At 44.4% G+C, this 11,089-nt stretch overlaps 2 protein-coding genes across 2 annotated transcripts; one reads left to right on the top strand and one right to left on the bottom strand.

The window, feature by feature from the left end:
* Positions 1 to 5,894: 5,894 nt before the first annotated feature.
* On the bottom strand, positions 5,895 to 7,019 carry Z519_11109 (uncharacterized protein; the record flags this gene model as incomplete). Its single annotated transcript, XM_016768822.1, has 1 exon — positions 5,895 to 7,019. One exon carries the CDS (start codon positions 7,017 to 7,019, stop codon positions 5,895 to 5,897), a length of 1,125 nt encoding a protein of 374 aa, XP_016615209.1.
* A 1,349-nt stretch (positions 7,020 to 8,368) lies between these two features.
* On the top strand, positions 8,369 to 9,567 carry Z519_11108 (uncharacterized protein; the record flags this gene model as incomplete). The annotated part of the gene is made up of 2 exons (XM_016768821.1): positions 8,369 to 9,070; positions 9,136 to 9,567. 2 exons carry the CDS (start codon positions 8,369 to 8,371, stop codon positions 9,565 to 9,567), a joined length of 1,134 nt encoding a protein of 377 aa, XP_016615208.1.
* Between the last annotated feature and the right edge of the window lie 1,522 nt (positions 9,568 to 11,089).

Here is an 11,089-nt window from a genome sequence, read left to right as displayed (position 1 = left end):
CCCTACATAGTTACACTCTCTCCGTAGCCAACTCATGTTATCTACTGGACTATACAGTTCTTAGTAACAGAGAAACCTTGCTCATATCGCGTGTGATCCACAACCAGCTCATGCTATACCAGGATTGTTGCTGAGAACCCTAACCCAGTTAGGATCAGTAGGGATCCTTAACAAGTCTCTTCTCAACGCGTACGCTCAACTAGAGGAAGTCCTCTCTATTGGTAACTTAGTTACTTATGTTATCTATAAAAGATAGTCCCCTAGAACTATATAAGAAGAACTATAGTCTAGGGTCGGCGCCCCAGCTAATCATAACTCTATTCACCACTTCTAACTTCTCCCATTACACTAGTGTCGAAGGTAGAGTATATAATTAATCTTACGCTAGACATAATAGCACTCTATGGGCCCATCTACCCTTTAAGTAGTAGAGAACTCGAGGCTCTAAGGGAATACCTCGATAATACATTAATGAAAGAGTAAATTCGACGAAGTATCTTATCTACTAGGGCTCCCATTCTATTTATTCTAAAGAAAGACGGAGAACTTCGCCTCTATGTGGACTATAGAGGGCTAAATAAGGTTACGATTAAGAATCGTTATTTATTGCCCTTAATATCTAAGATTCTTAATCGCCTAGTAGGAGTAAAACTCTTTATAAAGCTAGATCTACGAGATACTTACTATAGAATCCTCATTAAGGTAGAGAATTAGTGGAAAATAGCATTCCGCACTAGATATGGGTAGTTCGAGTACTTAGTGATGCCTTTTAGGCTAACGAATGTCTCAGCTACCTTCTAGGCATACGTGGACGAGTCTCTAAAGAGCTTACTAGACGTTTTCTATATTATATATATGAACGATATTCTAATCTTTAGTAGAATAGAGAAGGAATACGAGGATTATATTAAATAAGTGCTCGAAAGACTCCTGAAATCACGGCTTTTCATTAAACTTAGTAAATGCGAGTTCCATATAAAAGAAGTGATATTCCTAGGCTTCATCGTTAATAAGGAAGGAGTTTTAATGAATTCTTAGAGAGTAGTAGTCATTCGAGAATAGCCTATTCCCTAGATATTTAGGGATATCTAGATATTCCTAGAGTTTACTAATTTCTATAGGGGCTTCATCCGTAATTTCTTAAGAGTGGTGGCGCTAATTATAGACCTACTAAAGAGAATAAAGTATAGCGTAAAGAAGAGCCCTCTAGAATGGACCCTAAAAGTAGATGAGGCTTTTTAAGAGCTTAAGAAGCGCTTTAAAAGAGTCTCTCTACTCCATTATTACGATCTAGATCTAGAGATAAGAGTAGAGATCGATGTCTCTAGTAGTGAACTAGAAGATATATTATTCTAGAAGATTACTATTCTCTTATCTAAAATGAGTAAGAAACCTTTGTTTATTTAGAAATCTATAGCCTTCTACTTCCGTAAATATAAATCTAAGGAAATTCGGTACTCTACGGATAACTAGGAAATACTAGCGATTATATACGTATTTAAGGAATGGAGATATTATCTAGAAGCCCCCTCTAAGATAGTGACTATAGTTATTAATTATGAAGCGCTAACCTACTTTATGAATATAAAGGTGTTAGCTCGAAAGAGATAAATACGCTAGGTAGAAGACCTAGTAGCATTTAATTTTCGTATTAAATGGAGGGTAGGTAAGAAAAACCTCGCTGATGGCTTATTTAGAAGGCCTAATTATAAGCGAGTAATTTTAAGTACTAATAAATAGGGCAATATGCTGCATAAACTTATAGCCCTACGCTTAGAGCCTTCACCCGAATCGGGTGGAGACGGTGAAGTACCGATATTAATTAGCGCTGTTCGAATTGCGATATTAATAAGAGCGTAGTCGTTACGAAAACCGCATTTAAGGGACAGTGAATAAAACACTATTTTTAGCCCAATATCTTCTGCTAGCGAAGTAAAGCTAGAGTAGAAGAGCAATGAGTTAAATGAACTCATCGAGGACGGTCGCCTAGTAAATGTAAGCTAGGCGACCCCTAAAAGAGAAAGAGCGCCGACTTTCTCACCCGAATTGGGTGAGAGAGCAAATCTAAAAGCTTAGATTCGGGAGGCGCAGAGTCTTGATCGGTTCGTGGACGCACGAATGTGAATAACCTCCGTAGATAAAGGGCATTAGACACTAGATTAAGCGGAAATAGTCCGACGAAATGGACTTATTTATATTTCTAATAATTTAACGATTAAGGCTGAGATTCTAAGGGTTAATTATGATGATCCTTAGGACGGGGGTCACTTTAGGCGAGCTAGAACGCTCGAAGTTATTTAGCGTTATTACTAGTGACCCAGAATAAAGAGGAACGTTTATGAGTATATGGATACTTATGATGTGTGCTAAAGAATGAAGGTTCCAAGGCACAAGCCTTATGGAGAGCTAGTCCCTTTAGCTCCGCCGATGAAGCTCTAGTAAGGTATTGCCATAGACTTCATCGTAGGGCTACCACCGTCTAAGCATTAGAATAGCGTCTACGACGCGGTGCTAGTAGTAGTAGATAGGCACTTAAAAATGGTGCGTCTCATTTTATGTAAGTAAGATATAACGGCCCAGGAATTAGAGACGATCTTAATTAATGAAGTCTTCTCGAGATATAGAATATCTAAAATAATTATGAGTGATAGAGACTCCCTATTTACGTCGAAGTATTAGGAGACGATGTGCTATTATCTCACGATTAAGAGAAAGCTATTAACCGCTTTTCATCTATAGATAGACGGATAAATAGAGCGGCTAAATTAAGTGCTTAAATGCTACTTAAGATACTATCTAAATAACGAACAAAGTAACTAGGCTAAACTACTTAGCAGTGCAGAATGGACTATTAATAATAGCCGGAATAGTACGATTAATACTATACCGTTCTAGATAGTGTATAACTATAAATCTAGTATAAAAAGAAATCTTAAAGATCCTTATTTACTCGAATTAGGTAGAAAGGAATCGCTCTTAATTTATAAGAGAGTAAGATAAAATGCTAAGAAGGTTTTAGCTATACGAGCTTACTTACGAGAATCCTAGTAAAGAACGTAAGAAAAGGTTAAGAGCTACTATAATTAGCACCGTAAGAATATAGAATTTATAGCGGGCGATCTAGTTATGCTCTCAACGAAAAACATTAAGTTATATAAAGCTAGTAAGAAACTCTCTAATAAGTATATAGGGTCTTTCCACGTTAAACAACGAATAAGTAAAAATATCTATTAACTTACTCTATCTAAGCGTTATGAACGAATTTATTTAATATTTTACGTTTCACTTCTTTAAGCTTATCATTAACGCTAAGGAACTCTTCCTTCTTCATCTATTAATATAGATAAAGAGGAAGAGTTCGATGTAGAATAGATTCTAGACGCTTAAGAAAAGGGAGTAAGACGACGTTAGTTAGTTAAATAACTAGGGTGGAACTATAAATATAATACATAGGAACCTAGGAAACACTTCACCGGTGCCCTTGTGCGAAAAATAATTAGAGAGTTCGACGAAAAGTACGGCGTACGTACTTAATGAGAAATATCTCTCATCTAAATCGAGTAGGGGTATACTTAGTTTCATTATAAAGGGCTACTTATAATCTACGCTACGTAAAGGCGATACCCTTATAGATCGTTTTAAGAATCCCGACCTATCTCTAAGGATAAGTATTGCTCTACTATTCATATATATTCTATGTTTTAGAGAGATTCCGACCTACCTTCTAAGGATAATATTGCTCTACTATTCACTTATATTCTATATGGCCCTAATGTTAATACTATAAATAAGAAGAACGACGTCGTCTAGAGATATCGTTGTCCTAGCGGCCATAGGTCTAGAGATATTCTTAATTCATATATTCGACTCATATTTTAGGGCCGCGAAGAGTAGCTAACTATACGTTCGGCACTCTCTAATAAGCGCGGACGACGGCAGCGAAAGAGAAGAAAGAGATAATAGCCTTCTTTAAGATCGGCGAAGCCGGAGGAGAGAAGAGAGAAGAGAAGAAGTCACTAGAATAACTAGCACTTTAGTCTATTTTACTATTAGTGATTTCTTACTCGAATTAGATGGGAAGGATAAGTATATCGAAACCCGAGCTAAAATCTTTCTCATCGTTATTAACGAAGGTAGAAGGGGCCGGGAGAGAGGGAGCCACTATTCTAATTAGTATTATTTCTTTATCTCTTAATATCACTAATAAAAAATGAAAATATTTATTAAGACGTCTAGTAAATACTAAACCTCTCTAAGATCGAAGAGATCGGCATCGCCGCTAATCTTATAAATACGGTTAGCTTTTCAAAATATAAGCTTAAGCCTCTATGCTTAGAACTTAAGCTATTCCCTAAAATAGATATTAGTAATTCATCACCTAAATCGAGTGAGAAATATCTACATCTAATCGGCTAGAATAGCCGAACCACTACTAGCAACGGAAATTACTCTCTCGATGAGAGCTTAGAGGGCACGATAACCTACCTATAGGTTAACGGGGACCTAATTCATTTAGTATACTATTAACCTTAGCTAAATTCTCACTCACGACAACGTAGTTAGCGCTAGGCCGGGAACGAGAGTAAAACCTACACGACTTAGACTAAGTCTAGTCGCAGGGTAAGGTAGAAAAAACTAGCTCCGAGCCAGGAGTAGACGGAGGATCCGTAAAACCGCGGAAAGCGCTTCTTTCGTCAGTACGCTGTCATTATTCTAATATTGTAGAACTCATAATTCTTATTAATAAGGCTAGCACCATAGCCTAACTAGAACTAAGTGTTTAGCCGAACTTTCTCGTACGTAAGAGGCTATATATATATTAGTAGCGTCTCTCACCCGAGTGAGGTGGGTAATACTTATATATCTTATAGTTAATCTGAACGAGGAAGAAAGAGACGAAGAAGGCTATAGTAAAGGGCTTAAGAACCAAAGTAAAGGCTGAAGTGAATTGAACCTCACCCGTATTACTGTAACAATACAAAACGGCTGTCTCACCTAAACCGGGTGGGAATTTAATCACTTACTATTGTTAGTGAATGGCTATTCAACTACCATATCATTATCTTCGTTATTAATAATTGAGACGGCCTATTCATACGATGAATTAAGGCTGTCTTTATACTCGCAGCGACTCGAGGGCGAGCCGCTTTTTAGAGGGGGGGTAACTATCACGAACCCACCGTTGTCCCTAAGTACTCTACGCCCTCCACCCGAATCGGGTGGACGGTATAGAAAGAAAAGGAAAGGATAAGGCAAAGGACGGTTAAGATATAAGGCTATCGGTTAACGCTGCCTTACCCTTTTCACGTGACAGAAAGAGGGGAAGCTATAAGAGTCTCCTCTCACCTGAATCGGCTGAGAGAGAACTCTTCCTTTTTCTCAAGCGTTGAGTCGTTGTCAATAGGGCTACGTGAATAGAATAAGGCATTCAGCTACTCTAATTCCTTTGTACCTACTGCGTTGCGTAGGTCCCTGATAAACGCCGTCTTTTCCATATTTGTAGATAAATAGTGTTAGCGTATGAACTAAACATTTGAGTATTTAAATAGTTTAGGCGCTAGCAAAAGGGCAGGGGCTTTGCCTGGTTCCCAGGTGAAGGTCTGAAACAGGTGCGCTGCTGAAAGGCAGGCCTTAGCAGCCACTGGGAGCCAGCTTTGGTCCTCCTTGTAGCTCGCTCTGCTGTTCAGGGAGTGCTGCAGGAGATCTCGGCTAATAGCTCGGTTGGGATTTGGGTTCGGGCGGTCTTTTCTCAACCTCCAAGAGCAAATTGTATATGGCAAATGGGCTTTACTTCGCGAGTAAATGGGTATCTAAGGGTTTTGCAGGCAGACCTTCTCAAGTCCCCAACTTTCCGTAGAACTTGTGCTTTGCAGTTCGTGAATTCGACTTCGACTTCAACCGATTAATCTTACGGGTTTCTTAGGAACGCTGGCTGACAGATAAACCGACTGAGAAGCACGGGCGCAAGCCCATCCGCTTTGAAGATCCTGGCTGAATACCCGAAAGACATCAAAGCATTGGGTCCTTTCCAGCATTTTCAACTTTTCTATGACGAAATTCTGATCTCGCTTAGAAGTAAGTTCGGGAGCAATGATTCCAAGAGGAAGCAGTATGGCAGTGTTGAATTGCGAGTTGTCGGAAAGGAGACGGAGAAGGCTCATGCCTAGTTTTGAGAATCTTTTGATCTGTCTCTGGGCCATAAATGGCGGAAACGCCAGCGTCGTCGTAGTATACGATAGCTCATCGCGGTCTCTGAGCTGCTTGAAGAAGTGGACTCGGCCTGAAGTCCGGTAGATCTCTCCGATAATGAATTCTTCATCCCCATTGTCACGGTTTGACGGGCCAGCCGTGGAGGATAGAGACCCTTGTAGGAAGCAAGTGTCAGCGTTTCCCGAGAGCTCTGCCACCTTCTTTTTCGTGGTATAACTTGGGAGGAAGTCCAAGTTTCCGTCCCAACTATCAATATCGAATGAGGAAACGTCTTGAGCGTTCTCACTGATGCGACTCAGTAAAGCTGCAAAGTTGGGCCTCGTCTGTTCTGACATATTCGCGAATAGGGTTTCCTTGGAGCTCCCGCCGGACTTTGGGGACAATCTTGCGTCAGCCACCAGCGCCAGAAGTTGATTGTAAGAAACAAGGTTGTAAAGAAACAGGTAAAGTGGCGTTTTCCTGAGCTGAGCAGTAACTGGAGTGATGCCTTCATATCGCAAAAAGTCCTGAGCAAAGTCCAGATACGGTCGGATGTTGTCGTAGACTTCGCCGGAGAGCTTTCCAAAGACGGCCATTAAGGCTGCGGTGGTAACAAGACATAAATTATCGGATTCGACATTCGTCAGCCGGAACCAGAAGCTAGCATTTGAGAGAGTGTTGGACTCCAATCTCGATCCTGAGGTATCAGAGCTCCACGTCCTGCCGGAGATCTGATGGCAGCTTCTCAACGCCCGAAGTCGCAAGCGGAAGATCTCGCGGTCCAAAGATGGCAGATTTCTTGATCTGGCATGCAGCCCTGCAATAGCCATCAGCGTCCAGCGAACAGGCTCATATTCGATGGCAATGGGGGCAAGGCACGACAGGAATGGATTATCCGTCTCTGAGTGCGTCGGATATGTTCTTGCAAAGCAATTGATATAATGATCCCAGAGTATACGATCGAGGGAATTATTCGCACTTGCAGCGAAACGTAGATATGGTATTGTAAAAGGGTCCAGCCGTCCACGTACTTGACGTTGCTTGGCTCGTAGAAAAGTTGATGATTTGGAGTCAGTGATGTCACCGTTTGAGGCAAAACCACTGAAGCCCGGTTTTTGCGCCCTGGTATTCATCACCCGAGCATCTGTGCCTTGCACTCTAGCAGTCCGGCGTATATCCGGACGGATGGACGAGACGGGCCCTCTGCGCCTTATACCTTCTCGTACTGGATCATCTTCCCAAAGAAGCCGTGGCCGATAGCCTTCGCATAGGATCTTTAGACGCGTGCAATTCTCGCACGAAGGACTTCCCAGGTCGCATTTCTTCTTCCTAGCCGATCCCGGAGAAATTCAGTTGCCGCACCTGCATGAGCAACGGGGATTCATTGTATTTGAGTGGCACCTACCGTCGTTTGCATGTCAAACACCCACCTCTTTCGCGTCGCAGTCGAGTCATAAATGCGAAGAGACCGGGCCCTGGTACATATTATGACCATGGTTTTGCTTCAGAGAGATGAAATGGCTATTGTCAATGACAATATCAGTCCTTATCGGCGTCTCTGAATTCTCTTTTCGGACAAAGCCGTCATGGACACGATGGAGATGGCCGCGATCCACAAAGCAGGACTCCGTCAGCGTACCTTCCAACGAAGAGTCCTGAACTTGCGTGGCTGTATAAGTCAGCGGTTCCCCTTTCTAACAGGCCCTGTTGGGATGATGCCGTAGAGCGCGATCTCCGGTCTGTCTAGGACTGATGAACCCTTTTCGGGTATTGAACCAGGTTGGCAGGTTATTTGACCGCGGCTAACAACTGGAACACCACGAGGCCAATGCCGGTAACAAGGTAGATAGATTAATCAGAAGCATCCTGTTTGAAAGTTTGACTTACCGAAGGAGGGATTCCAGAACCGCTGGAAGATAGAGGCGGCTAATATGCACCCAAATTGGTATAGCTCCTCTTCCCAAAGTGGCGCTACTCTCCAAAGGACCAGCTGATTTCCCATCGTGGTGAACTAATGAGGATCTCGGACATTCATAGCCTGAGGGATACATATAGAACACCATTGTTGACTTCCAACCGAGTGCGTCTGTGCTTCCAGATCATCTTCCGAATCATCTTCACGATTCTCTCTTGCAAAGTTACCGTGACCTGCAAGCGGACTTGCCACACACCAGACACCATGGCTCCGGGGATTATCGAGTACCCTCCAACGGATGTCGTGACGCAGTCTTCAGAGTTACACAGCATGAAGCCATCCATCAAAAAGTTTGATCCGGCGAAACATCTTGCGTATGTGCCGCCAAAGAAGATTCATACTTTGGAAGATCTCTGCCTACCTCCTTCTCCGATTTCGCAGGTTGCCTCAACCGATCCATTCCCCCTACTATCTGAGGAGGCTCTTCTTGAGCATCGCCGAGAGTTGCTGTCCGATGAGGTTCTCAACAACTGCATGTACAGCACGAGGGCGGAGTCGGTCCAACTCCGCGGGATGGCCCCTAGATATGCCCCTTTCATCCACCAGTTCTGGACTTCTCCTGAAGTTCTCAAGATAGTTAGTGACCTAGCGGGAGTCGACCTGGTTCCTGTCATGGACTTTGAAATTTGCCACACCAATCTCCAATTGGGGCCGGATGGGTTGGGAGGCGTCAGAAATATCCCAATTATTCCGCCAGGGGCTCCTGAGCCAGAGAAGTCGTCGGAAGACCAGGCCAAGTGCGAAGGTCCTCCAGTGGCGGCTCCAAATTTTGTTGTCCCCTGGCATCGCGACTCATATCCATTTGTTTGCGTTGTCATGTTGTCGGATGCAAGATACATGAAAGGTGGCGAGACTGAGATCCAGAGAGGTGACGGCAAAACGACCAAAGTTCGAGGCCCACAAATGGTGAGTTTGTCAAACCCTTTAAGGCGCGAATTAGCAGCCACTGACATAGTTGTGCACTCCATTAGGGTAGCGCGGTCGTGCTGCAGGGCAGACATGTTTCTCACATTGCACTTCCAGCCGCCAATATGTCCGAGAGGATCACCATTGTTGCTTCATTGCGGCCGCGGGACCCTATGCTTCTGGATGACTCTTCACTGATGAATGTCCGAAATAAGTCTCGACTGTCGGAGATGTATTACCAGTGGACCAGCTACCGTTTGCATTTGCTCGCTGAAAGGTTCCGGCTCGAAGCCGAGAAACTTGATGCTGCATATCGCGCGGCGATTGAAAAGACGGACGAAGGCAGGCCAGGTGATTGTAAGGAGAACGTGTTCGATGTGGAGAATCTGGAGAGGTGGATGGAAAAGCAGATGAGATATATGAGACGGACCGTATTTGAGATGAGACCGCTAACTGCGGACGACAACATCATCAAGAATGAGATTGAGGAAGTCTAAACGTGGGCAGAGAGACCAGACGGCACGACGCTTACAAATGCGCCTAGCATCCAGGGTACTTCCAATGTATGCTATTTCACCTTTCGCCATCCGGACATCGCTGCCCGCTGTACTCCAATCCAGCTTCGTGTGCTTCAAGTCATCTGGTTCGTTGTGCACCCCAAATATTTCCCGAGTTGCTGGGGGTTTATCACCTCGGCCCTCTCCATCAATTTCTCGAAGGCTCTCGTTCCGTGGAGCCATGGGTGAGAAGGCCGAGAGGCAGGTGCCATTGGACATTGATATTGACTGAATGAGCTTGGAGAGCAACGTTTTGCCCCAAATTAGATTTGGAGGCATCAGTCCAATAATTACCGGAGCAGACGGGGAAGTGTTATTGAACCTGGAAAATTGGTTCATTTGCGGAGTGCGAATGCCGACTCGCTGTGTGGTCACGTTTTCTTGGCTCGACTGAATAAGGATCCGTCCACGTGATGCGTGAAAACGCGTCCGACGTGTTGCGACGCGTTCAGTTCTCGAATGATTCGGCATCTGACTTAGAGCCCAGTGTCCCGCACATCGCATTCCATCGAGGTCTTCTCGGGACAGGAGGCGCTATGAATTCTTCTCGCCGCCCACTCCAGTACCTCATGTGCCAGCTGTCAGTCTGCAAAAGGCTGGGAAGACGCGTCGAGACACCTCTTAGGCACTGTGTTGACCCGATTATTCTGCTATGAACCTGACAGCCCCTCCCTCGACCGAGCGCCTCACCTCGAGACCAGCTACGGACTGTTCATGAGAGTAGGTATGCAGGATGGCAATCAAATAGCAGTAGAAACGCATTGACATGAAGAACCACCGGGCACTGGTCCAACTCGCAATTACTTCTCACCATCCACGGGCTATGAGGAGTATTCCCGAGCAAGCTGTGACCTCTAAATCATGGATCCTGCTTCAATTCTCCCGCGATTGCACATGGCTACAGCCGCCTCAAACCACCATATCGAGGTGAGGACCATCGAAGCAGAGGACACCGCCCCGAAGGCACTGATTGGACATCTTCACGGACGGTTCGTCTCGGCAAGCAGTAGTCATACAACAGGATGCCATTGAGCAGAAAATTGTCCCGCTGGAGGGTATTTCCAGCCACTATCAAATTCCACAACATGGTGAGGCGCGCAGACCATACAGACCAGCCGCGGAAAAGTTATCTTCAGGTGCTGGCCGGGTTTGGGCACTGCCCCGAGGGAAATAGTGCTGCTCGACCGGTTGAGAGCAGACTTGGTCTGATCAGCCGAAGTGAAGACATCATTGGCGGGCATTACCAGACAGAGGATGCCGACTACAAGACTGTGGCGGTATAGTGTATGACACCATGAGAAGCGTAGCGGAAATTTTAGTTCAATCACAGACAGGAATCTCCCAGTTGCGCGCCTTCCTCTCTGCAGTCCTGGTCGCTAAGTCAATGATCCATTTTGCGTTGATTACGAGTACGGAAAGCTGCTCGAGAGCTGCACGACGCGTTCTCAAGTTCGGCACATGA

The sequence above is a fragment of the Cladophialophora bantiana genome (genome assembly GCF_000835475.1).
Source record: "Cladophialophora bantiana CBS 173.52 unplaced genomic scaffold supercont1.20, whole genome shotgun sequence".
Lineage (NCBI taxonomy): Eukaryota > Fungi > Ascomycota > Eurotiomycetes > Chaetothyriales > Herpotrichiellaceae > Cladophialophora > Cladophialophora bantiana.
This window is presented reverse-complemented; position numbering and strand designations above follow the sequence as displayed.